Source organism: Patiria miniata, unplaced genomic scaffold (genome assembly GCF_015706575.1).
Source record: "Patiria miniata isolate m_02_andy unplaced genomic scaffold, ASM1570657v1 HiC_scaffold_13, whole genome shotgun sequence".
NCBI lineage: Eukaryota > Metazoa > Echinodermata > Asteroidea > Valvatida > Asterinidae > Patiria > Patiria miniata.
Window position 1 is genome coordinate 3,657,298 of NW_024037051.1, and position 27,452 is coordinate 3,684,749.

General features: G+C 40.6%; 2 protein-coding genes and 2 long non-coding RNA genes across 4 annotated transcripts; 1 reads left to right on the top strand and 3 right to left on the bottom strand.

Annotated features, from left to right (window-relative positions):
- Positions 1–511: 511 nt before the first annotated feature.
- LOC119720122 (small nuclear ribonucleoprotein F) lies at positions 512–5,419 on the bottom strand. The gene is made up of 4 exons (XM_038189677.1): positions 5,331–5,419; positions 2,953–3,087; positions 2,446–2,510; positions 512–979 (listed from the first exon to the last, which is right to left on the bottom strand). Exons 1-4 carry the CDS (start codon positions 5,334–5,336, stop codon positions 913–915), a joined length of 273 nt encoding a protein of 90 aa, XP_038045605.1. The 5' UTR covers positions 5,337–5,419; the 3' UTR covers positions 512–912.
- A 19-nt stretch (positions 5,420–5,438) lies between these two features.
- On the top strand, positions 5,439–11,868 carry LOC119720114 (mediator of RNA polymerase II transcription subunit 20-like). Its single transcript, XM_038189665.1, has 5 exons — positions 5,439–5,528; positions 7,048–7,193; positions 8,790–8,915; positions 10,288–10,412; positions 11,109–11,868. The coding sequence occupies exons 1-5, from the start codon at positions 5,515–5,517 to the stop codon at positions 11,307–11,309; spliced, it is 612 nt and encodes a 203-aa protein (XP_038045593.1). The 5' UTR covers positions 5,439–5,514; the 3' UTR covers positions 11,310–11,868.
- Positions 11,869–15,346: 3,478 nt separating this feature from the next.
- Positions 15,347–18,176, bottom strand: LOC119720129. The gene is made up of 3 exons (XR_005270068.1): positions 18,040–18,176; positions 17,545–17,660; positions 15,347–15,843 (listed from the first exon to the last, which is right to left on the bottom strand). It is a non-coding gene; the product is annotated as an uncharacterized LOC119720129 (long non-coding RNA).
- A 5,931-nt stretch (positions 18,177–24,107) lies between these two features.
- LOC119719212 lies at positions 24,108–24,546 on the bottom strand. Its single transcript, XR_005269887.1, has 2 exons — positions 24,515–24,546; positions 24,108–24,286 (listed from the first exon to the last, which is right to left on the bottom strand). It is a non-coding gene; the product is annotated as an uncharacterized LOC119719212 (long non-coding RNA).
- Positions 24,547–27,452: the final 2,906 nt, after the last annotated feature.

Here is a 27,452-nt window from a genome sequence, read left to right on the forward strand (position 1 = left end):
TATGTGGAATGCCTCCAACCTTCAAATGCACACTGGCAAAAACCCATTGGATTCATAGGGAATGTTGGTTCAGTTAACTCTTTCAGTGCCCGCGAAATTTGATAAGTGCGTTTTTTTAATTGTTCAAAATTCTGTAAAAAAAAAGTAAATAAGTTTTACTCACTAAATTTGTTGTTGTTGCTCTCTGGTATATCATTGGTATATTGGTCAATAGTAGTCACGTACATGTACATAGTGATACACCCTAAAACACTGTCCTGCACAAAGGGGAATTCCGCACATTTTAGAGAATATACGAGTGTCAGTGCTGCGCCCTCTCGCAAGAACTCAAATGAAACAAATAAATACTGGTCGTACCTGAATGAAAATGATATTATTAGAAAGACCAAGAGCGCCCCCTTGTGATAACATGCTTACTCTACCTCGTACATGTACGAGGTTTAGCGATTTTAAGTACGAACATTACCTCGTACATGTACGAGGTTGGCAATTTCGAACTAACAAATATACCTCGTACATGTACGACTTTGGCACTGAAAGAGTTAACGGAAGCAACACATAGCATGGGGCCCAATTTCACAGACCTACTTAGAAAATCCAATAAGCAGAGTTAACATTTGCTTAGAAAAACAAACAAAACAGTCTTCGCCCAAAATAACAGCCAACGTAGATGACAAAAAACTACTACACGTTGTATGCAGAGAAAACAGTTGCTTTGCAAAAACCAGTCACCAGCTGAAACTGTCAGTAATCTACCAGTAGATTTTTGTCAGATTTGTGCTCAGTACATCAAATCGCTTAGCAGGAACTTATGCTAATCAGCTCCGTGAAATTGGGCCCAAATACTACGAGGAAATCCTAGGATGATGACGGTAGTGCTGAATCTCCTCTGGTTGCCATGGCACCTGCCTGTCATTCTCTCATCTCGCCATCTTCCTCTTCCTCTTCGACGCCTCTCACGTACATCACATTGTTACATCTGTCCATCGAAAGACAATAAAAGCGGGTGATCACTATGTACATATCTTCAAGGCCTGCGTACATTTTACAATGCACACAGTGACATGCTGATTTCTAGGGCTGCGTCGAATACACCAAACATTCAAATATTTGATCGTCAAATACCCAAATCGCCTATTTTTCTCTCAATTCATATGCAGGGTGAGTAGAAAAAAAGGAAACCGAAATGGCAGGACCATTTTTTTATATGAAGTTCTGCAAGTAGCATTATAAAATCTAGGATATGAAAGCCCAATCTATGTGCTTTCTTCTAGTACAAGAATCATTCAAATCACTCATGTATTTTCAAGCTACGAATTTTTAAATGCAACCACCATTTTAAAGTTCTGTCCACAGACCACAAATAAAAAAGTAAGTGTTCTTTCAGCAAAACGAAAACAATTCACACAGGGATGTGATAAACCTCATCAGGTTTAAAAAACCTTCTTTAGATTTTGAGCTGTTTTGTTTCTTCAAACGAAAAAAATTCACTTGTAAATGACAACTGATATACAGTAAACTCCGGCTAAACCAGAACTCTCGGGACCCGAGAATTTGTGACGACTTATGCGAATGCCGATATATGCTATAAGTCGTCATTTTGCCGACTTACATGAATGGTCTTTTGCGCACATGATTCATTGCACTAATTGGCTTTGATTTACCCTGGATTATCTCCTTAATGCTTGAGTTGAATCCAGCAAATTAATCCTCGACTTGTGTCATCACGTTTGGGGTATTGATAGTCGAGACCACGATACATATGCACGTGCCCAGTAACGAATTAAATGCGTGCGTGGTCCGGTATATACCAAGCCCACATTGACTGCAGCAGTAGTCATTCAATAAGACGACCCCCAAAATGGACAGAGCGCATGCGTACAGCCTAGCGGGGGTACTGGTACATGTATTGATATGCTCACAATGCATATGCGATGTATGCAGTAGGACACCCTTTTTCGACACCGATGCATGCAAGGATCACGGGCCGTGCGAAACCACTTTCACTCGACACTTTGCCAACCGCAGTACAGGAAGTCGATGCCAATGTGTGATTTGTTGAATGCCGACTTACACAACGGATTTCGTAATGCTTTTTATAAAATGGGGACCGAGAGTAACACGACGACTTGAGCGAAATGGCGACATATTAAAGCCGACTTAGAAATAAAACAATCAATGGAAATGCATTACGGACAATCGGGACTCTAGTCAGACGGCCGACTTGAGCGATTTGACGAGTTGTACGATGTCGGTTTAGCTGGAGTTTACTGTACTCTACCTTTAAACCTTGACAATCCCTGAGACAAAGCACAGGCAAGCTAGCTTGCATCGCTTACACTGTACTTGTACCCTTGCTTATGGTGTGTTGTACAGGTACATGTACATGTTCTGAATATTCAAACAACTGTGTTTTTTTTTTCGAAACCGAAGAATAGAACTCACCTGATCAGAACTTCACCGAGGTTTCCCTGAAATACACTATCAATATACTCCTCTGTGTTTGCAAGCTGGGATAGAAACAAAAAGACACAAGAAATGTATTTCAATGCAAATAAGGTGTGTTTTTTTTAACTTGAAATGCACTATTCTGTCAGATTTCTTTTCATCTCAAAAGGCAGTTGCACCTGTATGCTGCCATTTTCAAGAAAAAAAAGGATTTCTAAAAGTATTTTCCCAATGATCACTACGCTGAGTGATTGTTGAAAAAATAGTCTTCAAATATAAAGAGTGGTTCTCTTTAACCCTAACTAGATGTATTTTCACAGGAAACTGTCCTGAATCCTCTAAAATCTCCCGTTGTGAAGGAAAACATTGGCAAATTAACTGTCCAAAAATCCTGCTAAACCAAATGGTGTGATTCTGAAGGAACGCTGATCATGTTTGTTGATGCTTTGTTGACGCTATAAAATAGCAGGACCACAGAAATGACGAAGCAGAAAGTGGTCTTACCTGAAGGTTCATGTAGCCGTCCACAGAGACCAGGTAGCCTTTGTACTCCATACCCCACTTGAGTTTGACCATGACTGGCTTGCCCGTCAGCCCGTTGAGGAAGGGCTTGGGGTTGAGTGGTAATCCCATACTAGCCTGTGGTAAAAGAAATAACAATACACAATACTAAAAAAAAATTTAAAGGAACTGAAATATAATAAGATGCAATTATTATAAGATGGAATTTTTTTGCGCCGGGGTGATACAAATCAAATATAGTCAATCAAATTCCTAATCGGCTAAAGGAATTTTTATAAGATGGATTTTTTTGCGCCAGGGTGATATAAATCAAAGCTTTTGCCCTTCACCGAGGTTTAAACACTGTATACTCAGTGTGTTACCTCCCGAGTGAAAGTTGAAAAAATCACTCGGGTGGGACTCGAACCCACGACCTCCTGCTTTCTAGTGCAGATGTTTTATCACTCAATCACCGAGCTAATGGGATCAGCTGGCTGGTTCGAATCTGATGTACATAGCAGCGGGTACCGCATAAACTATTATAAGATGGAATTTTTTTTCCAACTTTCACTCGGGAGGTAACACACTGAGTATACAGTGTTTAAAGGGAATATACAACATTTGCAAACATCGAAGAATTAAACTACCAAGGTTTTGCGAAATACCTTAATAGGATGTTGGTAAATGACAGTCTAAAGCATCCTGTAAAATTATGGCACCTGGTATACTGTCATTTTCAAGAAAAGTGGTATTTTTGTATCAATTTCCAACGCTGATCGGCCGATCAGCGTTGGAAACAACTGGCTTTGTTTCAAATACTGGCCCCAATTGACCATTGCACTTGTTTGCAATCGATTACAAACCTATGAACGGGTACGAGCCAGCTAGACTGGTTCCCTGACCTTATAATTCCCCAATGTATGTAAACTGCTCTGTTTCTTCTTATATGGAGTCAGGGAACCAGACTACAGGAAAATTATCGTTTTTCTTGGTTTTTATAGCATTTTCGAACCCAAAACCTCCAAAAAGTCAGTGTAACTATATTTGCTTTATATTTCCAACCCCCCAATTCCATCCATTTCTGAAAATTACAGCAAAAGCAAATGATGTATATTCCCTTTAAACGTTGGAAAAGGATTGTTGATTTCATTTTGTTTGATTTTTTTCCCGCACATGATGCGGCCATAAACACAGGTGCATCATGCGGGGAAAAAATCGCGTTCGGGGATCTGCCTAAGAGCGCACCAATCAGAGCCTCGGCAGATCCCCGAAATTTGTTTTCCCACATATGATGCAGCCATAACTGCAGGTGCTGTGATTCTAGAAGTACACAACATGCACACACGACAAAAAACGACAAAAAACGTTTTTTTTTCTAGAGAAGCCACCGTAATCTTCAATATTTCTCATATTTTAGTCACTTTTGTTCTGTTTCAAGTCGATCATTAGCTTTGAGAATGACTGCTGCATGGTATGAGGTAGTCCGAGTAACTTGGACCCAACTTATCGCCTTTTTTAACATTTGGACATGGTCTATCGCCAGACCATGTCCAAATGTTAAAAAAGGCGATAAGTTGGGTCCAAGTTACTCGGACTAGGTATGAGGTATGTGTAATGGAATCTGGGATGGGCTAATATGGCAAAATGGCCATATGGACCATTTTTGTAATTCACTTGGGACATACGGTTGCGTAATTTATTTCGGGACTCTTAGTTGTCATGGTCATGATGGTTGTAGCTCTATAGCTCTAAATGCGATAAGCATTGGAGCTGGAGTTACTCAACATGCTCAAGCTAGAATTTAACCATCATGACCATACAGCCAACATTGCCTTGGCCAAAGAATAAAGATCCAGAAAAAAATGTTGCAACCTGACACAAAAATAAGACATCTGAAAAAGGCAGCACTTTCTGATTAGCCTGTAAAGAGGGTGAGTATGCTTCTAAAGCAAAAAACCCTACAAACTAAGCCTAAATGTGAAAATCAAAATTTGGCTCCGTCGACACGATTTTTGTACATGTGGATGTGTGGCCTATGTTTACGGAGGCAGTCCAGTAAATAGGCCACATTTATGGGGCTATATACCTGCGTGCGTATCAAAAAAGTATCGTAGAGGGCGCTAAAGAACGACTGCCGTAACGATAGCCACTTCGTTTTTTTATGTAGACCTAATTAAGTCGATTGGCTCGTGCGTTGGACGCATGTGTGTACATGGCTTTCGTTACGTGCGATTTTTGCACCGTGCCCCATCCACGGCCACTACCGCCAATTTCGACCACAAAAAGGGGGTCTTAAACCAACCTAATTCCACAGTAATGCTCTAAATCCCATCTAGAAGATAGACAGAAAGCACAGTTGATATTAAAACACAATAACTTACCGACATTCTGGAGTAGTAAAGGTAAAAATCTCCCTCAGAAGTAAGTCAGAATCTTACACTAATCTACACGCTATCATTCACTGTATAGCACGTTTTGGTTCCGTTTGATCAAACTACAGAGGGCGCTGTTTACTTCATCACAAAGAATCGAAAATAAGCGGGTTGAAACTCGGTACTTCGCAATATGGGGGTGACTTGGTGAGTTTATTTGCTAAAAATTTATTTTTACAGTGAAATATTGTAGAATAATAGCTTCATAGTTATGTTTTTCGTGGGGGACAGCAAGATATATGGAAATATTTCCCATATCTGGCCATCACTTGACACCCTGCCTGTGCAAAAACTGAGTGGCTATCGTTACGGCAGTCGTTGTTTAGCGCCCTCTACGATACTTTTTTGATACGCTGGCAGGTATATAATTATTTGTTTCCACACGGTTTAGCGAGCAGTGCGACAGCTCAGTCGATAGAAGGTAGGATTTTGCACCGCGAGGTTGCGGGTTCGAATCTCAGTTTTGCAGTTTTGCACTCGAATTTTTTTCCTTTTTTAACCTGAGGCTTTGGAGAATTTATTTTAAAGGGAAATAAAGTCCGAATTTCATAACGTTCAAATTCACTTTTTCAATGTTCAAATTCCTTCTAATTTTATATTTTCTTGTCATGTTTTTATCAAAGTTGCAGTCTACCGTAACGATAGAAAATGGGAAATGTGTTACGGCTGCCATAACAATAGCCACTGCGAAAACTGTTTTCTCAGTCACTCTCACTCTCAGTGGCCTACTTCAAATTATTTTCCCTGTGCTAGCATGGCTAGTGCTAAATAGTAAATTTGACTTTTTAGGACATATTTATTATCACTTGCTGATGGCTGATATACATGTATTAGTGATGGCCAGATAGGGAATCTGTCCAAATATATATGTACACAGTACCCACTACCATAGCCATCAATCATGAATGGAAACAAATCACAAGGCCTAATCAGTATTCTGTCATTCATTGTCATTTGTTTATTCTATTTAGGTGTTGGGCCTTGAGCCTTCCATGAGCCCAACACCTATCATGCCTATTAGGCTATTGGTTTTGTAAAAATTTACTGTTTTTGTTCTTCTCAGCATATTCTCAGCAAATCCTTCTCCAGAACTGTTTGGAAAAATGGAAACATATATGAACTTCATTTGTCAATACATGAATGACCAATCCACTGCAGATGTGTTTTTTTTGCAATTACGTCACCATGACGTCATCATGGGTCACGTGACATCACTTGAGAGGAGACAATGAGAGGAGGCAATGAGGAGAAATTACAGTTGTAGAGGTGGGAGGAAAACCTCAGAAGACTATTCTGCGGAAAACCCAACAAGGAATCAGGCAGGGACTGAAAACCCAATCCACATGTTGGCCCAGGCAGGATTCGAACCCGGGTCACAGCGGTGGAAGGCGAGGAAAGGACCGCTACGCCAACCCTTAACATGCTGACAGACAGAATACTGACTGAATACTCCTACTGCTAGTCTAGTCAGTGCAAAAAATTGCCTCCTGTGTTAGAATGATGGGGAAATCATTTTGCCTAAAACTAAATGTGAGTGTGACATGTCTTGTCTGTGTTTCTTTGTGAAACTCAACTTACAAACCATCATGGCAAGTATAAAACCTCCTAACTTGACTGACTGTAATCTACGATTGTCACAAATAACACTGGCGTGGTTTTGTTCCAGTGTTTGTCAGTGGCCAGTGACTGAGAGCAGGACAGTGCAGCAGACTGTCGAGATGCTGACACGGCGGATTGAGGTCCTGGGAGCAGTCAAGACCGGCAACTTCTGCGTGGACTGTGAGACGTACCAATCATCAGTTCCGACGATAAGTAAGAAAATGTACATTTTATTTGTGTGATCCTCCTGGGCTTTTTATGCTTTATCATCAGTGGGTTCCTTCCTTCCTTTTTTGTTCTGGAGCCCATTATCACCCATTCTTGTTTTTTCTTCACAAGTTAGGTCTCAAGCAGACTGGGACCTTGAGCGCTGAAAAACATGCAAAACGAAATCAGGCCAACTTTACTCACTCTTTAGCTGACAAAATTCTCAAAAGTTTTCATGAGGCAAAGACAAGGTCCTCAGTATTTCACCAACCAAGTTTGAAGTCTCAAATAAACTTTTAAAGGTATAGTCCATCATTTGTAATTTGTGCATTTTGTTCCTTTGAAGCAACAAAAGTGCTCAAGATCTAAAGAAGGGTGCTGAACAACTAACCTGATGAAGCTTCAGCTCAGCTTCAGCTGTATATTTCGAGAAAAACAACATTCTAGGATCTCGATTTCAAATCAAAAGTTGCTGAATCATGTTTTGAATCGGGCCTGAATTCAGCGTCCGAGACAACTTCTCACTGAGCCGATTGCAGCTACGCGATGATGAGCACTGATCCAACGAATTATAGCGTGCGCGTGCGCGTGTGTGTCGTGCCAATACTTTCGCCGAATAACAAAACGAACTACTAATTTGAATTTCCTACGCTGCTTCTTAAGAAGCACCGTTGGAAAGGCTTTCTTTTGTTTCTTCACAACAACAGCTTGCCAGAAAGAATGATTTCATAGGGAGTTTCTCCCCTTACTATCTTTCAACCAAGTATGTTTTTCAACAAAAATTACGCCAGTTACTTTTTAGATAGCTGCAAATGATGGACTCTGGCTTTAAATGAGACATTTCTTAAATATTTTGCACCTCAGAGGGAAGTCAGGTGATATCAATTTGAGGCCAAAGACTAAACTGGCAAATGTAAATGGTCCAACTGTTTGAAAAGACTGACCTCTTTATTAGTCTGGTGGCTGACTAAGGAGAAATATGTAGAAATAGAGACCAGTACTGCTAGACTTGCCAGATGTTTCTTTTGGCACAGTTGATTGATGCAGTATGAAGTGGTGTTGGACTGGTTGTTTCAGGTGCCAGTCCGTTTTCTTGTAAATGTCGCATGTTTTCAAAACCCTAATTTTGGGACTCTTACACTCAGTATTGAGAGTCCCACATTTTCGGACTAGGCATGCTAGGCCTGAAGTACCAAGGGACGGCCAATTTTTTTTGCAAAGGAAAACCATTGGAATATCATGTGACTTTTTGTTGTTGTAGGATAATTTATAATTGATTGACATGTGATGACTTGCGATTGAGTTGTGATCATTTGTGATGGTGTGAGATGACTTGTGATGAATTTTGACTGATGTGAGATTATTTAAGGTCACTTGCGATTGATTTGTTATTGACTTTTTGTAAAGACTTGTGATATCTTGTGATTGACTTGTGATAACTTGTATTCGATTTGTGATTGTGAATGACTTGTGATTGACTTGTAATTTGTGATTAACTAAAAGAGACTAGTGATGTCTTGTGATGTCTTGTGAATGAATAAAGATCACTTAAGATGACTTGTGGCGGCTTATGATTACCCGATTACAATGTTTCTTTTTCAGATTCCACCAAGTTGGTACACCTGATGCATAACAGCGAGCAGCCACTCACATGCTTCAGCATCACCGACACCGGGGCATTCCTTGTTGCCGACAACCACTTGGAGGGCATCATGCAGAAACTCAAGGGTGAGTCAGCAGGAACAGTGCTTCTTAGTGATTTCATTGTTTTTAATAGGAAACCAACAATTTAGCAGCTTGTATACTATTGGATTCCATCACGTTGATAAGAAATTTTTCAATATCTTTTTGGAATCAAAAATATTGCAGTGACGTAGCTGTCGATGTCATCGCGACATCTTCATTCAGCGTAGTGAATTAAACCACTCCGGTCGTGTGACCACTTTTTGGGCGACGAGCTGCCAGCCATCTACGATGACCTGCTGGCTTGTGATCGCCCAAAAGGTGGTCACATGACCGGAGTGGTTTAAGTCACTACGCTGAATGCAGATGTCGCGATGACATCGAAAGCTACGTCGCTGCAATGTTCTTACCAACAATTTAGTTGTTCAGGCACTCGCAATGATAAAGCTAATTATAATAGTGCTTACAAGTTAACCCTAACCACCCCAACCATTCAAAATCCAACTGCATGTTTTGTTGGAATCTGTTTGAGTGAGTAACTGCACAAGTAAACTGATTATGCTTTACATGGGGTCAGGCATACCACCATAATCAGAGTCCAACAGTTTGGGTGTGGAGTTTATGGGCAATTCCATGGTTACTCACGTTACATTTTTGATGTACTTTTGAGTTTCCTTGGGCTGTAAGTACCTTACTGAAAAGGTTTAATAACTGTTTTGCTCACGTTACACTTTCGTAACGTGAGTAACCGATTTTGTGCGTCTTGTTTATCATACACAACACATTTTTCTGGATGTCACCTTTGGTGCTGAGGTAGGTCTAGGTCTACTCTATCTGCCATGGGGATAACAGTGATTAAACCTTTTCAGTAAGGTAATTACAGCCCAAGGAAACTCAAAAGTACATCAAAAATGTAACATGGGTAACCGTGGAATTGCCCTTATGGTGTTGGATTTTGCAAGAGTGAGGAATGTTCCTAGTAGATCACTCAAGGGGGTTAGGGGTAAGGAATGGTGGAAAATCTTTAAATTATGCACTTTAGGTTGTCCTGTCCACACTGTAACTCCCTCAGCAAATTTGCTAGAACCCTTTGAAATCCTCCAAGCTCCACCACAGTGTAGTAAGGGCCAGTCTCAATTCACATCCAGAATGAGTTGCGAACAAGTTGCTGGTAGAATCATTCACTTTGTCCGGAAGAAGCTCTGCATTTGTCCCGGACATGTTACAGGAAAATTTTCAATAAAACTTCACTCATCAATGCTGAATACTTCATTGCGGGAAGATTGCGGGGAAGTTGTTCAGAATCTTGCAACTTTAATAGTACCCGATACAATGTCCGGAACTCCCCCACCGACTTACACCCTTACAAGAAACGTTGACCAGTTTTCTGTGATCGTCTTGGTTTTTTTCTTCTCAGGATTCTACACTCCCAGGAAATCAGCCCGGGTGGAGTCCAAGGGCCAGCGCTTTGAGCTGGGGGACTTTCTGGTCAAGGTTGGCATTGTGTCCATCGGCCCACACACCAAGGGCATTCTTGTTGAGGTACATGTACACCTTGCATCTTAGAAGTCGTTCTTGACAATGTAAAAACAGACAGGCAAGCCTAGTTAGGCTGGTCTCTTGAGTGCAAAAATTCTATTCAGTTGGTTTTGAATGGCTTTTCACTGGAAGCCTTTTCATAGTCTACACAATAGAATGTGTAAGTCTCGCCAATCCATGTTCACTTTTTATGTGAACGTCTTTGTACCAAACATTAATCTAGTCACAGACTCCTGTGTATGAATTTACCTAATTGTTATATGTGTGTGATGGATTGAACGGAAGTTGAGGTCAACAATTTTAGTTGGGTTTTTTTTTTTTAAATACCCATTTATTGCCCTTGATTGGTTGGGCCCAGTCAGGACACCAAGTAAATGTGAAAAATAGGATGTGACACATATTAAAGATTCTACATATGGTGCCCTGATGTGCTGCATTCTTGTAAACTCTCACAGGTTTTGAGGTCCGTTTACTCGCCCTATTGGCCAGATTTAGCTCATTAATTGGCCTCGTTAGCAGGGTAATCCTATACGATGAAGCACTGCCCAGGTAAAAACTGACAGTCAGTCAGTGAGTCATGCAGTGAGTCAGCCAGTCGGGCACAAACTTAGTTTCTTTGACAGGAACATATTGCCAATTCCCAATTGTGGATTAATTAATTGATGATGAACAATCAGTATCTCTGTTATGTATCCTTAGGTGGAGTACACACCATGCATCATTGTATCTGACTGCTGGAACCTCCTGAGCGAGTTCATGCAGAGTTTCATGGGCAACCAGTTGCCCAGCATGCCCACGACTCTCCTGGCCAAGCAGGACCTGCCGGTCACTCCCGTCGACACCATGATACAGTACCTGGAACACTTCAATAACTTCAAGAAGGGGCCTGGAGGAAGGTGAAGGGAGCCGGCTCTCAGCTCATCATCCTCAGACTATCAAACCCTGCACCCTCTCTAAGCTGCTTGGGATTCATCCCGAGTCCTCCCAAAGCGTGCAGGAATAGCTACTTTTCATTTCCGAGCTACCAAGAGTTCAAGACCCATGTAAAGCTACGGAGAGACAATGCACGAACTATAGATGCTACTTCCTGACCATTTGTTGTGAGATTTTCATTGGACGGACACAGTCAATGGGCACACTGGTTTGTTTGCCTATGGAAGTACCACAACCAGTGGTGTAAAACCCGCACTGGTACTGTTAATTTCTTTGGTATTCGTACATGTACTCGTACTCGCAAGAAAAATATTACCTGTACTTGTACTCGTGACAAAGTACTTGTGCTCTTGCAAATGTTCTCCCGCAAAAATTGTAAAAATATTAAGAGCTAGATGCAGGAAAAGAAGTAGCTTTCCTCTGTTTGGGAGGCCTAGGCTTCTGCCTAGTTTGACAACAAACAGCTCTTGAAAACACGTGACACTTTGAACTGTGCTCCTACTTGTGGAAAGGAATCGTACTTGTACTTTAAAGGGAAAATACAACATTTGCAAACATCAAAAAATAAAACTACCAAATCATTTTGAAATACCTTGCTGGACTGTTAGTGAATGACAGTGTAAAGCATCCTGTAAAATCATGGCACCTGGTATACTGTCATTTTCAAGAAAAGTGGTATTTTTGTATCAATTTCCAACGCTGATCGGCCGATCAGCGTTGGAAAAAACTGGCTTTTTTCAAATACTGGCCTCAATTGACCATCGCACTTGTTTGCAATCGATTACAAACCTATGAACGGGTACGAGCCAGCTAGACTGGTTCCCTGACCTTACAATTCCCCAATGTATGTAAACTGCTCTGTTTCTTCTTATATGGAGTCAGGGAACCAGACTACAGGAAAATGATTGTTTTTTCTTGGTTTTTATAGCATTTTCGAACCCAAAACCTCAAAAAAGTCAGTGTAACTATATTTGCTATATATTTCCAACCCCCCAATTCCATCCATTTCTGAAAATTACAGCAAAAGCAAATGATGTATATTCCCTTTAACTTGTACTCATGGCAAAGTACTTGAAGTACTGGAAATGTTCTCGAGTACTACATCTGCCTACAATGCAATTTTATTGTAATTGTGCACAAACTGTACACAGTCAAGTCTCGTTAATATAAACTCGTTCGGACCTAGCCAAATTGTTTGTTATATCAGAATTTTGTATTAACAGGAACATCAGTCCCATTCATTGTGCACATAAATGCACAGTCGGGACTAAGGCTTTATGTTTGTTATAACCAGTATTTTGTATTAACAGAGTTTGTACTAACGAGATTCGATCATTCGACTGTATAGCGCAAGTCATTCGTAATTTTCTTTTTGTAAACGAGTGAGGGGAGTAATTGTGCGTCCAGTTCAAAGTGGTTGTGCTCTACACATGTACCTTCTTCAATCCTTCAAAATTATCTCAAACTTCCTAGTGGGTTTAGAAGGATCTTGGAGTGTTGAGTTACACTGGGTACTGGTGCCGTGTACCTGTAGCTCTGAGGTCCAGTATTTGGAACTTGTTCACAGCATTGTAGCTGGACGTGATTGAGAAACGCAGATTCTCATCATCTCAGAGTCTGAACCATTATTGGTCGTGGACTATGTGTTGGTATTTGGCTGAAATTCAGCTGTCACTGCCAAATATGGAATGCCGCAATAGTTCCTTGCAGCATTTTAGAGTACATTAATGTTCCCTCTCTGTGAAAACATGGAGAGAGATCAAAAACATAGACAACCATCAAAACCCATCAGGTGACAGGTTTAAACAGTTCTGTAAATTGGGCTCGTATAATTAGTACAAGTGACAGGCTGTGGTAGTTTTGTTAACTGAGGGTACCATGCCTTGACTGACATAGATAGATATGGTGGGTCATCGCTGGCGAGTGCCTGTCAATGATGGATTCAGTTCAGTAGCAATGAAGGCACAAAAGGTTCTCTCATGCATATCCCAGTAAAACAAAGGCACTGGCCTCTAAGATGGCTGCTACACAAGTTGTAGCAGTATTCAAGGTGACCCTGTCTATCAAACCCCTTCAACAGGTTTTGACAGTTATGTGGTTTAATCCATGGGGGTTCTGGCAGTTGGTGACCAGCCTGTACATATCGTCACCGACACCACGAAGTACAAAAATGTAACATTCCACGTGTTAAAGCAATTTTTTTTTTGATTTTCAGTTTTTTTTCCATTTTTGAACGTTATTTATCAAGGCCTACCATTGCACAGAGTTTCAAAGCTTCAAGAGCTTTACTTTAATAATTACGCTAATTATCCATGGCAACTTTAGCACAAAAGTGAAAATTTTAGTTTTCACGAAGTAACACTCAAGTTCTATTTACCATTGCAATGCATGGTGCGCACTCTGCTTAAGTGTGAGCAACAACGTTTTCACGAAGTAACACTCTCCTCGTATGAGCGCGCGCGCTGTGACCTGAAGTTGCACTTTCCTCGTGTTGTATACATTGAAGAGTGTTACTTCGTGAAAACGAAAATTTACAGTTTCGCAGCTTTTTCGGTTTCAAGAACTAACACTCACCTTTTTTTCCTCTTATTTCTTGTTGATTTAATACACAAATGGATGAAAAACAGCAGATTTAATAAAAATCAATTCATCAAGTGTCCACGAGAAACCCAACTGAAAATACTCTGCCGTTTTGACGCAAAGTGTCGTTTTAGAAGGCGTTCAGCTTTAGATGCCGTTTTCACCGATTGCTAGTTTTTACTGGTATGTACATGAGTGTTACTTTGTGGTGTTGCTGACGATATGCTACAGGAGAAGTGGATAGTTCTATTTGTACTATAGTAGGAGGGTTAACCGATTAGTCGCTGTGCTGCCCCAAACTTGAAATCATCAAACTGTTGGGTTTTTTAAGTAAGAAATACTCCTCCAAATTCTCAATTACTACATGTACATGCATGTACAGTATTAAAATGTATATTGTAATATTGAAATAGGAAGAATAATAAACTGATCTGTAACATTTTGCAACGAATAGCAGACATTTCTCCGTTCTGTTCAGTAGTGTAGTCCAAAAGTCCTGAAATTGGCATGCAGCAAAACAGGCATTTTTCAATTGGACCCGTGACAAGGTTGAAGCCAGTATTGATCGTGTCCTTGAATTGGCAAAAAAAAAAATTGAAAATTTGATCTCATGGTTCAGAAAAACAGATTTCTTTTTATACACAACTTATATCCGAGTCTTCAAAACTTCTTGCTGAACAAGAAGTTTGTGTCCTTATATTCCAACATTTGATACCAGACCAGTCGGGGTAAAGTCTGCAACCTTGAATCCGGAGATACAATGTACCAATCCAAGTAAGAATTCTTGATATTTACCCTAACCGCACTGAATCCTTCAAAATCCTTTTTGCCAAAGTGGAGGAATTTGGAGGATTGGAGGTTTACGTAGGCAAAAGTGCATTACTGATTTCGTAGGATGCACTTTGTCAAGGTCTTGGGCCGGACCTTGTGTTTTTTTGCTCAGCCATGCATACATTTATGCCTGGATTATGCTTGAAATCCTCCATACTGCTCCAGGACATCACTGGTCATGCCTCAACATATTGACAGTCACTGCCGCAGGATTTTGCAGGATTCAGGCAGTGGTCACCCCTCAATGGACCATATTCAAGAAATAATGGAGGAATTTGCAGGAATGAGACTATATATGCTATTTTTCCACGAGGCCAATTGGAGGATTTTGCAGGATTGAGGCTACATCCTAGCAAAAAGACCCAGGGAGTTGGGGTTAAAAGCTTAGTATTCATCAAGTAAATGACACACTACGGGATCGGTAAGTTCCTGCATAGATTTTATTGTTCAAAACACAAATAAATACAACTGTATCCATCAAATCAACCTGATGGCACCCACCTTCCTGAATAAGCCACCCCACCCCACCCCACCCCACCCCACCACCCCCCCCCCAAAAAAGTAGAATAATTGTACAATCAACATTTCCTTGCTTACTTTCCTGTTCAAGAATGCATGCCTCCGACTCTAAATAACAATCCAAACTGATACTTTTCTGAGGTCAATTCACGAAGCCATTTTCGAAATTTTGACTTTGTCTCCCGTTCGCCTTCATCTCTACCTCCAAAATCATTTTCGAAGCTTTTAAAATAGAAACGCAAACAAATGCTCTACATCTAAACTTTGGACTTGGGTTATAAAGGTTTGATGCTCCTGAACAAAATGTATACATGGACCTATATTGAGCTGGAGCCTTCAAAGTCATCAGGGGTTGAAAAATCTCCCGAAGCTACTGCTGGGGTGTAGCCGAGGTTTGTAAAATGCAGCAAAAGTCTCCATACTGCCATGTGCTCTGAAGAGGGTCCCCAACTGGTCTCCTATGGTTCAGTTATTAGCGTTGATAGACTGGCTGAGCCCTGCGACTGATTCTGGTGCATATTTCTTGTATAAAGCTGGGGCTTGATTCCGGTTGCAAACAGTGGCCGTGTAGCTGCAAATACAGAGAGATGTAAACAACAAAGCATTATAAATAAAGAAATGAACTTGAAAGTTGATTTCGTGTAGGCAAGGCCGCTGTCCCGAATATTTGATCAACTGAATATTTGAACAGCATTTTGAAAGTTTGAATATTCGAAAAGGACAAATTATGCACGTGGACACAATCTTCCTCACTCCTGCAAATTCCATCATCATATGCAGAGTTGTAACGAGTCACTGATTTTTGTGACGCGAGTCGAGTCGAGTCATTTTAAAGAAGTGACTTGAGTCAAGTTGAGTCATTTTAAAGAAGTGACTCGAGTCGAGTTGAGTCATTAGGTCAAGAACGTCGAGTCGAGTCGAGTCGAGTCAAATATTTAGCTTGAGTCAATTCGAGTCACGAATATTTTAACACTTTTTACCAAAATATATAAAAGGAGGGCATAAATTTAGCCGGCGTTCGAATCCAAGAGGCTTTATAAGAAATCGCCCAAAGCCAATGATGAAACAACGAATTGGAAAATGTGTTTAAAATCCGGTTCTTGAATAGTATTTTGTGCGTTCCAGGACCATAAGGTGGTAGTCTGTGACACGTTGTATGTTTGTAAATAAACATAAAATTCGCAGCGTAAGTCATTGCAAATACTTTTCGCAAAATTTTGCTTTTATTTTTGGGACTCGAGTCTGATTAGCCTTCGCTCAAGTCGAGTCGAATCTTTTCGTGAGGGACTCGAGTCGAGTCGAGTCATTTGCTTGCAGTGACTCGAGTCAAGTCGAGTCATTTACCCATGGGAACTCGAGTCGAGTCACCAAAAATGTTGACTCGAGTCGGACTTGAGTCGGGTCATTGACTCGAGTCATTACAACTCTGACCATATGGTAACTCTACAACAAAACTGTCGGTTGGACTCTGATTGTGGTGGTATGCCAGACTGTGACCTGGAGTACTCTGAAGCGTGCACAACTAAATCAGGCCAACTTTACTCACTCTCTAGCCAGCAAATTTCTCCAAAATTTTTCATTGGGCAAAGAAAAGGTCCTCAGTATTTCACCAACTAAGTTTGCAGACTCAATTCCATTTTCAAAAGGAGACATTTCTTAAATATTTGGCACATGAGATGGAAGTCAAGTGATTTCAAAATGGGGCTATAGACTAGACTGGTACATGTCCAACCATGGTCCAACTGTTTGAAAAGATTGACCTTTTCATTCAGTGTCATTAGTCTGGTGGCTGACTATAAACAGGCATGCAACTTGGAAATTAGAAGGGAAAAAACGAGGAAACTCCAAACCAAACAAGACCTTGTACATTATTTTTTAATTTGTAATGACATTCACGAGAAGTAAAAAACGAGGAAATCAGCGGATCCGAGGAAAAGCTGCATGCCTGTATAAAGAAATGTGCAGTAATTAGAGACTAGTTCCCGGTTCATGCCACGTTTCTTATATTTGACACACTTGATTGAAGCAGTATTAAAATAGTGTTGGACTGGTTGTTTCAGGTGCCAGTCTATATTCTGGTACTGCATGTGTTCAATACATGTACCTTACGTTTTGGGACTCTCATACACAGTATTGAGAGTGGTATGCCTGACCTCATGTAAAGCATAATCAGTTTATTCGTTCAGTACTCACTCCAACAGAATCAAACAAAACATGCAGTTGGATTTTGAAGGGTTTGGGTGGTTAGGGAATAAACATGTATTTTAATTACCTATCCATCCATTGTATCATGCCAATGGGACTGCCGGCCCGACAACATCTATGTCAGCGAACTCTCTCGCTAGCCATACACCAACACCAAAGAGGACTGCGTTCTTTATGAATTGCCTGCCAAAAAAGAAGAAAAAAAGCATGCGAGTGACTAATTGTCTAAAATCATACTATAGTTTAATATCAGTCATGTCACTGTATAATTAGCATGCAGGTGCCGGCTTAATTAATTTTAAACAGTAAATGGTATTTGCTCTGCACTGATCATGCGCAGTGACTTTTCTTGAGGACTTCTTAGTCTGGTTCTATGCCAACATTGTCCCAAATTTTCGGACTAGGGACGGTTCCCCAGCCCCCCCCCCCCCCCCCCCCCATGCCTGGCATTATGCAATCAAATCATGCCCATAAATTAAAAACACATAGGCCTAGCATAGAGCCTACTTAGCGCCCTTTAAAAAAGTAAACTGTATAACCATGAGATCCAATTTGGCACTACCTTTTGAAGGGATTCGTGTACAAATCTGTGGTGAACCACGCAGACTTCTCAAGAAGAGACTTCAGTTCGGCCATGTTGCTTCAGTGTACTGCTAGCATGCATGGTGGCGCTATTCAAGTTACGTTTCATGCATGCACGCAACACGTGCGTTTTATTAATTGGATTAGTCTTGATTCAAGCCCACCTGGCCCGATGTCAATTGATCTGTCGGATATTCTTCGGCATGTCAAAAAAGGGTAAACTTGGAGGACGATGTATGGAAGACCAAGTGTGGACATTATTGCTTACATTTTCTGCAATCAGAGTATCAGAAAGGCATTCGTTTCTCAATGATCCATTAGTTCTGCTACCAGACACAAGGACGGCGTAGGCCTATTAACTTTTGATGTCGACTTTTCTAGGGTTGACTTTTCAAGTGCTTCTAAGTTCTAGTACCTGAAAAACAGGTTTTACTTTTCCCTTCTTTAGCAGTTGCGGACGAAAAATGGACATCTGCTTCTTATGAGTCAAGTGGCTCAGATCCAATTGTTAACAAGATAGCGACCGACTGCATGGTCCAAAGCATCAAACTTCAAACTGATTTTTATAGCCCTAGAAGATGAGGGTATATTAACACCTGAAATTCTTTTGGGAGGGGTGATGCCTATAATTTGTATAGCTGCCGTGTAATTATTCCTATATTTTGAAAAATTTTGGGTTTTTTTTACATGTTGAAAAAATGATCTATTATGGGGATTCTACTTACAGCACACTTACTTAAAGGGAATGTACGTCATTGGCTTTTGCTGTAATTTTCAGAAATGAACTATTCGTGTGGTTAGTATAATATATCAAATATTGTTACACTGCCATGTTTCAGATTTGTATTCGAAAATGCTGAAAAAAACAAGCAAAATTAAAATGTTCAAGTAGTCTGGTTCCCTGACTCCACTAAAGATGAGATTGATCAATTTATCGATGCTGGATAACCGTAATGTAAGGGAACCAGTCTAGCTGGCCTGCACCTGTTCATGAACATGTAACCAATAGCAAACAAAACTTAGACTGAAAAAAGATGGTAAATTTGCAGCAGTAGTTAAAAAATAGTTAGGTTTTTCCAACGGTGGTCGGCCGACCACCGTTGGAAATTTATCACTTTTCTTGAAAATGACTTCACACCAGGTGCCATAATTTTACAGGAATCTTTAGACTTTTATTTACCAACATCCTAGTAAGGTATTTCGTAAAAATTTGGTAGTTTTGTTTTTCGATGTTTGCAAATGTTGTATATTCCCTTTAAATAACATTTTATGAAGCATATATAAGTGACTGAATATGATGACATTATAAAAGATTAAAAATTGCCATTATACCCTAAAGTTGCACGCATTTATCGTTTTCCCAGAGTATGATCAGGCCTTCAGTTGCCAACTGTGACCTATCAATAGGCCTATATTATGCATGTTGGCCGGGTGAAAAAGAAAAAAAGATGATTCCTGCTTTTATGAAATGACTTACAGGTGGCCACTTTTCGGCCCTGAGGAAACTCTGCTTTTTAGGTTGCCAAAAAGCCGGGGCAGGTTTTCATGTGCAACCTATAGTACACGGCGAAAACAGGCCCTTTTCGCATCTATCGCCGCCATATTCGACGGAGTATACCTTAGTTCTTACTATAGTATGACCCTAACAATATATTCTTTCAGAAAATGAAAGAAAAACTGAATAAAACACTGATTTTCCCTCGCCCATATTATGTTGAACACTGCATTTTTAGTCAAAAATCTCCCAGTTTCGGCGGCGGGCGAGAAACTGGTCGAAAACGTTCGATCATATGATTTCCTGCTATAATATTAACATGGCACGGGTCGGAATCGTGACCGTCTGGTCTAAAGCACCCGAACATTTTAAAAAGGTGTATAGAAGAGGCGACACCTGAAATTCTTTTGAAAAGGGCGCCTAATTTGCATGAGTCGTTAAAAGCCTACGTGAAATAATATTCCCATACGCACATTTCTTTTTTGTTAAAGTATTGGGGATTACATATCCTTGCTTCAACAACTTTTTCAATAAGGCCATACCTCATTATTGATGAGCTTAAAAGTTACTTATTGGTACACTTGTTACCTTAATGAAACTACATGAAAAAAGTCACGTGACAATGATAACATCACTAATTAGGCGAAGGGTTGCAAGTGCAAAGACATCCACCAAAATAAAAGATTATGGTTGTTGATAATAATGTTGCCTGCGTCAAAATGCTTTTCACGTTAACTTGGGATATCTTTGAACCTGTCGTCATAATTACAGTCAACCATTCGTTTTAGCCCAATGCGGATGCTTCCTTTTCCCCCTTTTTTGTTTTCTGGACTTCTATGACTTTATCAACTTGAAAGTTGTTTATAATAATTTTGCCTGCGTCAAAATGGTTTTACACGTAATTGGGGATAGCTCGGAACAGTGTTCAAGCCCCGTCATCCCTTCGCCTAATTTTAGCCCAATACAGACGCTTCCTTTTTTACCTTTTTGTTTTCTGGACCATTAGAGAGACACTCTTGGAAAAAATGGTCCGGTTTAACGTGGTTAACTTATTCCTCATGATGGGACTTGCGGTTTGGCCGAAATCAATTGAGCGTGATCGGCTGACTGATAAGGTTTACGCACAAAACCCCGAGCCAACGAGGTTTTTGTATAGAAAGCTGCCGAACCACTTTTTGCGAGAGTGTGTCCGTACTGATTGCGCCCGCTGTCGGTCTTATTGCGCCACTTCTGATATATCTTCTGTCTAGCCCCCCCCCCCCCCCCCAGCCACCCCCGCCACCACATCAAAAATATTATAGTAATTAAATACTGTTTAAAAATGTGCTCGTTTATTCAGAAATTCATGAAGCATATTCAAACTGATTGGATGTTTCCAAAGTGTCTTTCCCATTTGCAAAAGTTCTTTTTAAAAGCCCATCAGCCGGGTTGAAACCTGCCGGTATGCCGCTAATGCTGAGCCTGCATACTACCAAAGTTACCAATGGCATCCCTACATTTTCTCGTACAAATAGGACCCATTTTTGGACCCTAATTTTATCAAATCTGCTCTTAGATAATAGCCCAAAAGCTAGGGAGATGATCCTCGGCTATTTTCGCACGATTCCACCGATTTTTAAACTAGACGGTCTCGTTTTTTTTACAAAAAAAATGTGGGGGGCACTTTTTATGCAAATTAACGACTCGCGTAGAAATTTGTGAAACCCTTATCAAAATTATTGCGCCCGCTGTCGGTTTTATTGCGCCACTTCTGATATATCTTCCGTCTAGCCCCGCCCCCCCCCCCCACCACCACATCGAAAAATAATAGTAATTAAATACTGTTTAAAAATGTGCTCGATTATTCAGAAATTCATGAAGCATATTCAAACTGATCGGATGTTTCCAAAGTGTCTTTCCCATTTGCAAAAGTTCTTTTTAAAAGCCCATGGGGCATGCAAATTGTGATTTGGGCGGCGTATGCAAATTAGGGTCTTTTTATTGGACAATCTTAAAAGGTAGAACCTAGGAGCCTAGGAGATTTTTTTTATTTCCGTTTAAGAGTAAGATTTCCCTTACAAAAACACCTAATTATTTTATATTCCCTGACGTGCCTTTATGTGCGCACCCCGCCCCAATCACCCATAAATAATAAAACGCTGGGTTTTGTTACTTTTGTAGTAGCTTGACCTCCCCCGCCAACAACTAAAACAAAATAGGCAAAATACTGACAACCTTCCAAGGATATCAAGTGTCTCACATCTTTCAAGTTTTATTTATTTTGTTTAATTCCTTAGTCTTATTGACATACAAATATTTAAACCAATTCATACAAACAAAAACAAAAGATTACAAATGAGGAAAAAAGTTGGGCAGAAGGCAAATAAATTTGAGAAATTAACAATCCTTTATATCGTAGATGATTATTACATAAGCAACGACTACACGGTAAAGCCAGGTTTTTGCATTTCGCCATTTTGTGAATAAGATTTTTAAAAGGGAAGATAAAACTTGGGAATGCCCCCCCCCCCAAAAAAAAACAAATTCCTAGATTATTTCTAAACATTTCAGGACTATATTTTGTCTAATTTAGCTATTCTGTGAAAACAAAACATTTGATGCGAGGCAAGTTTAACACTCGATATATATTGCGTTTATCCTTTTGTGAGGTTAGTTATTTAGTTATTAATAAGAAAATGAAAAGACATGCAAAACCACCAAGAAACACAATTGTGCATACGAAGTAACCACCAAGAAAAACAATTGTGCATACGAAGTAAAAAAAAATAACAAGTAAAAAAAGTGCAATGAAATAAATCACAAAAGGACAAACACAAATGTAATTTGAGTGTCACTTATACCTGTTGCAATGCATTTTGATGGATAGAAGTTCCTGAACAGTTTATTCTTTAAATGTTCCTAAAAATTAAACGTTCTTGTGTTTTCTAATAAATATACAATGGAAAGAAAGTCACGCTTTAGTTAAACCGACGTCTTGTTAAAGACGTTAAATTTAAATAAAGTTTGTTACATTTCTTCATTTTAAACAACAAATTAATCCTTTTTGAAATCTTTTAACACTCTTATGACTTAAATTGGTTTTCTTAAAAATGTACTTTCAATATAAAATTAAATTTATAGAGCAAAATTCTCCATTTTCAACTGAACAAAAAGCAAATAGAAACCCTTAGGCGAGACCTTCCAAATCGGACTCGCATAAATGATGTAGATTAAGTTTAAATCTTTACAAAAACACGAAGAAATGTCGCATGCGTTAGTAAATACGTCGCATGTCTTATACAGCCATTTTCCCTATCGCTTTGTTGATTATACTTAAGTTGTACCCTTTCACATGCATAACCTGGCTATTTCTGGCCTTTTTGAAGGCAAACTTCTTGACAATGTCACAAATTGCAGTTATTTTCGCTGACGAATAATACTTAAAAGATGTGGTGTAGGCCTATAACTTGGGGGAATGCCTTTAACATGCTGCTTTAATTGAAATTCAGTCATTTTCTTTACATCGATATAATGGAGTTCTTCCTTAATTTTTTACCTTTTTTTCTGCTGTCATTTTCTCCACCGTTTACCAAAATTCGCTTTCCGGCGACTTTTTAAAGCAGTGTACCGCACCGGAAGTGGCTGCCGATTATAATTTGAAATTTTTTGTTGACATTATTTCGGTCATTTTTCCTTAGCAAATTTTTGCATGGCATAGGGCCTGGAAGTTTAGAAAATTACCGATTTCCAAATATTTATTTCTTTCGCTGCCGCTGTTAATCTTTTTACCGTAATTTTCGTCTCTTTAATTTCGTTCTTCCGCAATCGATTTTTTTTTTACTTTGTAGGTAAGAAAAATAACACTGATATCAAGTATTATTTCTCTCACTAACGCTGTGATTTTTGAGCCGGTGAACTATGTTTCGTCACTTCACTTATATGCCGCGTTGATTTTCAGTGTAATTTTCGTAATTTTCCTGTAGCTACCTGTAGAAACAGAGTGCCGTGCTGCGAGAAGAAACTCCACGTACTATGTGATTTTCGTTGTAATTTAATTTGGACCGATTTGATGTTTGTTTCCACGTTTCGTCACACGCGTTTAGTCAAATATTTCGGAGGAATTTAAAGAGGAAATCAAGCATCGTAAGAGGTGACATAGTATTAACCCTAAAGGGGCCGGGGGGGAATCCGCCCCCTCGGCTTTTTCCGCAATAGCCTTTAAACATTTCTTTTCGCAACCTGAGCTTTAATGACCATTAAGCCTCGAGCCTTGCGCATCTTTTGACACCAAAAACATACAAATCGGACGAGGGGTTGTCGCGCAGCGAAAATTTATCCGGCGCTACGCGCCGTGAAAACTGAATTTTCACATATACGTCGTGTACACAAGGCAGAATTGCCATTCATACATATGAATGATTAATTAGTCGTAATTCCAAAACCCTTTGACCTTTATTCATGAAATTTCTTGGGTATGTTCATGAAGAGTTGTTCTATGCATGAACCAAGTTTAAAAATTTTTCGTCACTCGATGGCCGAGTTCTTGGGGGGGGCGGAATCCGTTAAAGGAATAACAAATTTAAGTGTAGGCCTACATATCCCTGGTCTCTTTTCAAGTAAAAATACCTCAAGAATCGGTAATGGCCAACCAAGAGGCAGAGTCAGTCAACCGTCGGTCCTCCTAGCTTATGGCAGGTTGAGGCAGGCTCATCCATCATAGGGCAATTCCCTCACCAGTCAGTGGTCCTCATGTCTGTAAAAAGATTCAAATGACGAAAGAAAATATCCGAATTATTGTTAAATATCTGAAAGGTAGAGCAAGAGGGGGGGGGGGGGGGGAGAAATGTTCGAATTAACCCCACAAAGCAGTGCCCAACTACCAGCACTCTATATTTGTGGGAGATATAGAAGAGCACCAGATCACCCATTTTGATTACTTGTTTCTTCATATTCTTTTAGGTACATGTAACTAAAAACTAACCTCAAGAATCAGTAATGGGAGGCCCAGCAAGCAGGACATCCGTTCATCTGTCGGTCCTCCTCCCTGCTTCCGGTTCCTCGGGTTTCTGTTTGATGAGGCTGTCGAAGCCCTGACGATGTCTTGAGGCAGGCTCATCCTCATCTCAGTAGAGCAATTCCCTCATCAGTCAGTGGCCCTCACATTGCTGAAAGGATTCAAATAACGAAAGGAAACATTTGAATTATTGAGCCGTATTCGTGCCACGGCTCGAAAGGGGAAAGAAAACATTGAATTAACCCCACCAAGCAAAGCCCCGCTAACAGAACTTGTTGTTTGTGGACGAACATAGAAGAGCGCCAGATCGCCCAGTTTGATTAGTTCTTGATTGTTTCTGTTAAAGTAGGCTACATGTATACACAAACCTGATAGTTAGTAATGGGAAGCCCAGCAAGCAGGTCATCCGTTCATCTGTCGGTCCTCCTCCCTGCTTCCGGTTCCTCGAGTTTCTAAGTGATAAGGCTGTTGGAGCCCTGGCGATGTCTTGAGGCAGGCTCATCAATCTCAGTAAAGCAATTCCCTCATCAGTCAGTGGTCCTCATTTTTCTGAAAGGATACGAAAGAAAACATTTGAATTATTGAGCTGTATTCGTGCCAGGGCTAGAAAGGGGAAAGAAAACATTGAATTAACCCCACAAAGCAAAGCCCGCTACCAGAACTCGTTGTTTGTGGAAGAACATTATAACAGAGTCAGATCGCCCATTTTGATGAGTTCTGTGACTTGATTGATCCTGCGAAGAGGAGGCCAACATGTAAACTAACCTCAAGAATCAGTAATGGGTAGCCCAGCAAGCAGGTCATCCGTTCATCTGTCGGTCCTCCTCCCTGCTTCCGGTTCCTCGGGTTTCTGTTTGATGAGGCTGTCGAAGCCCTGACGATGTCTTGAGGCAGGCTAATCCTCATCTCAGTAGAGCAATTCCCTCATCAGTCAGTGGCCCTTACATTGCTGAAAGGATTCAAATAACGAAAGAAAACATTTGAATTACTGAGCTGTATTCGTGCCACGGCTCGAAAGGGGAAAGAAAACATTGAATTAACCCCACCAAGCAAAGCCCCGCTAACAGAACTCGTTGTTTGTGGACGAACATAGAAGAGCGCCAGATCGCCCATTTTGATTAGTTCTTGATTGTTTCTGTTTGTACACAAACCTGATAGTCAGTAATGGGAAGCCAAGCAAGCAGGTCATCCGTTCATCTGTCGGTCCTCCTCCCTGCTCCTCGAGTTTCTAAGTGATAAGGCTGTTGGAGCCCTGACGATGTCTTGAGGCAGGCTCATCAATCTCAGTAAAGCAATTCCCTCATCAGTCAGTGGTCCTCATTTTTCTGAAAGGATACGAAAGAAAACATTTGAATTACTGAGCTGTATTCGTGCCACGGCTCGAAAGGGGAAAGAAAACATTGAATTAACCCCACCAAGCAAAGCCCCGCTAACAGAACTCGTTGTTTGTGGACGAACATAGAAGAGCGCCAGATCGCCCATTTTGATTAGTTCTTGATTGTTTCTGTTTGTACACAAACCTGATAGTCAGTAATGGGAAGCCAAGCAAGCAGGTCATCCGTTCATCTGTCGGTCCTCCTCCCTGCTCCTCGAGTTTCTAAGTGATAAGGCTGTTGGAGCCCTGACGATGTCTTGAGGCAGGCTCATCAATCTCAGTAAAGCAATTCCCTCATCAGTCAGTGGTCCTCATTTTTCTGAAAGGATACGAAAGAAAACATTTGAATTATTGAGCTGTATTCGTGCCAGGGCTAGAAAGGGGAAAGAAAACATTGAATTAACCCCATAAAGCAAAGCCCGCTACCAGAACTCGTTGTTTGTGGAAGAACATTATAACAGAGTCAGATCGCCCATTTTGATGAGATCTGTGACTTGATTGATCCTGCGAAGAGGAGGCCAACATGTAAACTAACCTCAAGAATCAGTAATGGGTAGCCCAGCAAGCAGGACATCCGTTCATCTGTCGGTCCTCCTCCCTGCTTCCGGTTCCTCGGGTTTCTGTTTGATGAGGCTGTCGAAGCCCTGACGATGTCTTGAGGCAGGCTCATCCTCATCTCAGTAGAGCAATTCCCTCATCAGTCAGTGGCCCTCACATTGCTGAAAGGATTCAAATAACGAAAGGAAACATTTGAATTATTGAGCCGTATTCGTGCCACGGCTCGAAAGGGGAAAGAAAACATTGAATTAACCCCACCAAGCAAAGCCCCGCTAACAGAACTTGTTGTTTGTGGACGAACATAGAAGAGCGCCAGATCGCCCAGTTTGATTAGTTCTTGATTGTTTCTGTTTAAGTAGGCTACATGTATACACAAACCTGATAGTCAGTAATGGGAAGCCCAGCAAGCAGGACATCCGTTCATCTGTCGGTCCTCCTCCCTGCTTCCGGTTCCTCGAGTTTCTAAGTGATAAGGCTGTTGGAGCCCTGACGATGTCTTGAGGCAGGCTCATCAATCTCAGTAAAGCAATTCCCTCATCAGTCAGTGGTCCTCATTTTTCTGAAAGGATACGAAAGAAAACATTTGAATTACTAAGCTGTATTCGTGCCACGGCTCGAAAGGGGAAAGAAAACATTGAATTAACCCCACCAAGCAAAGCCCCGCTAACAGAACTCGTTGTTTGTGGACGAACATAGAAGAGCGCCAGATCGCTCATTTTGATTAGTTCTTGATTGTTTCTGTTTAAGTAGGATACATGTACACAAACCTGATAGTTAGTAATGGGAAGCCCAGCAAGCAGGTCATCCGTTCATCTGTCGGTCCTCCTCCCTGCTTCCGGTTCCTCGGGTTTCTGTTTGATGAGGCTGTTGGAGCCCTGACGATGTCTTGAGGTAGGCTCATCAATCTCAGTAAAGCAATTCCCTCATCAGTCAGTGGTCCTCCTTTTTCTGAAAGGATATGAAAGAAAACAT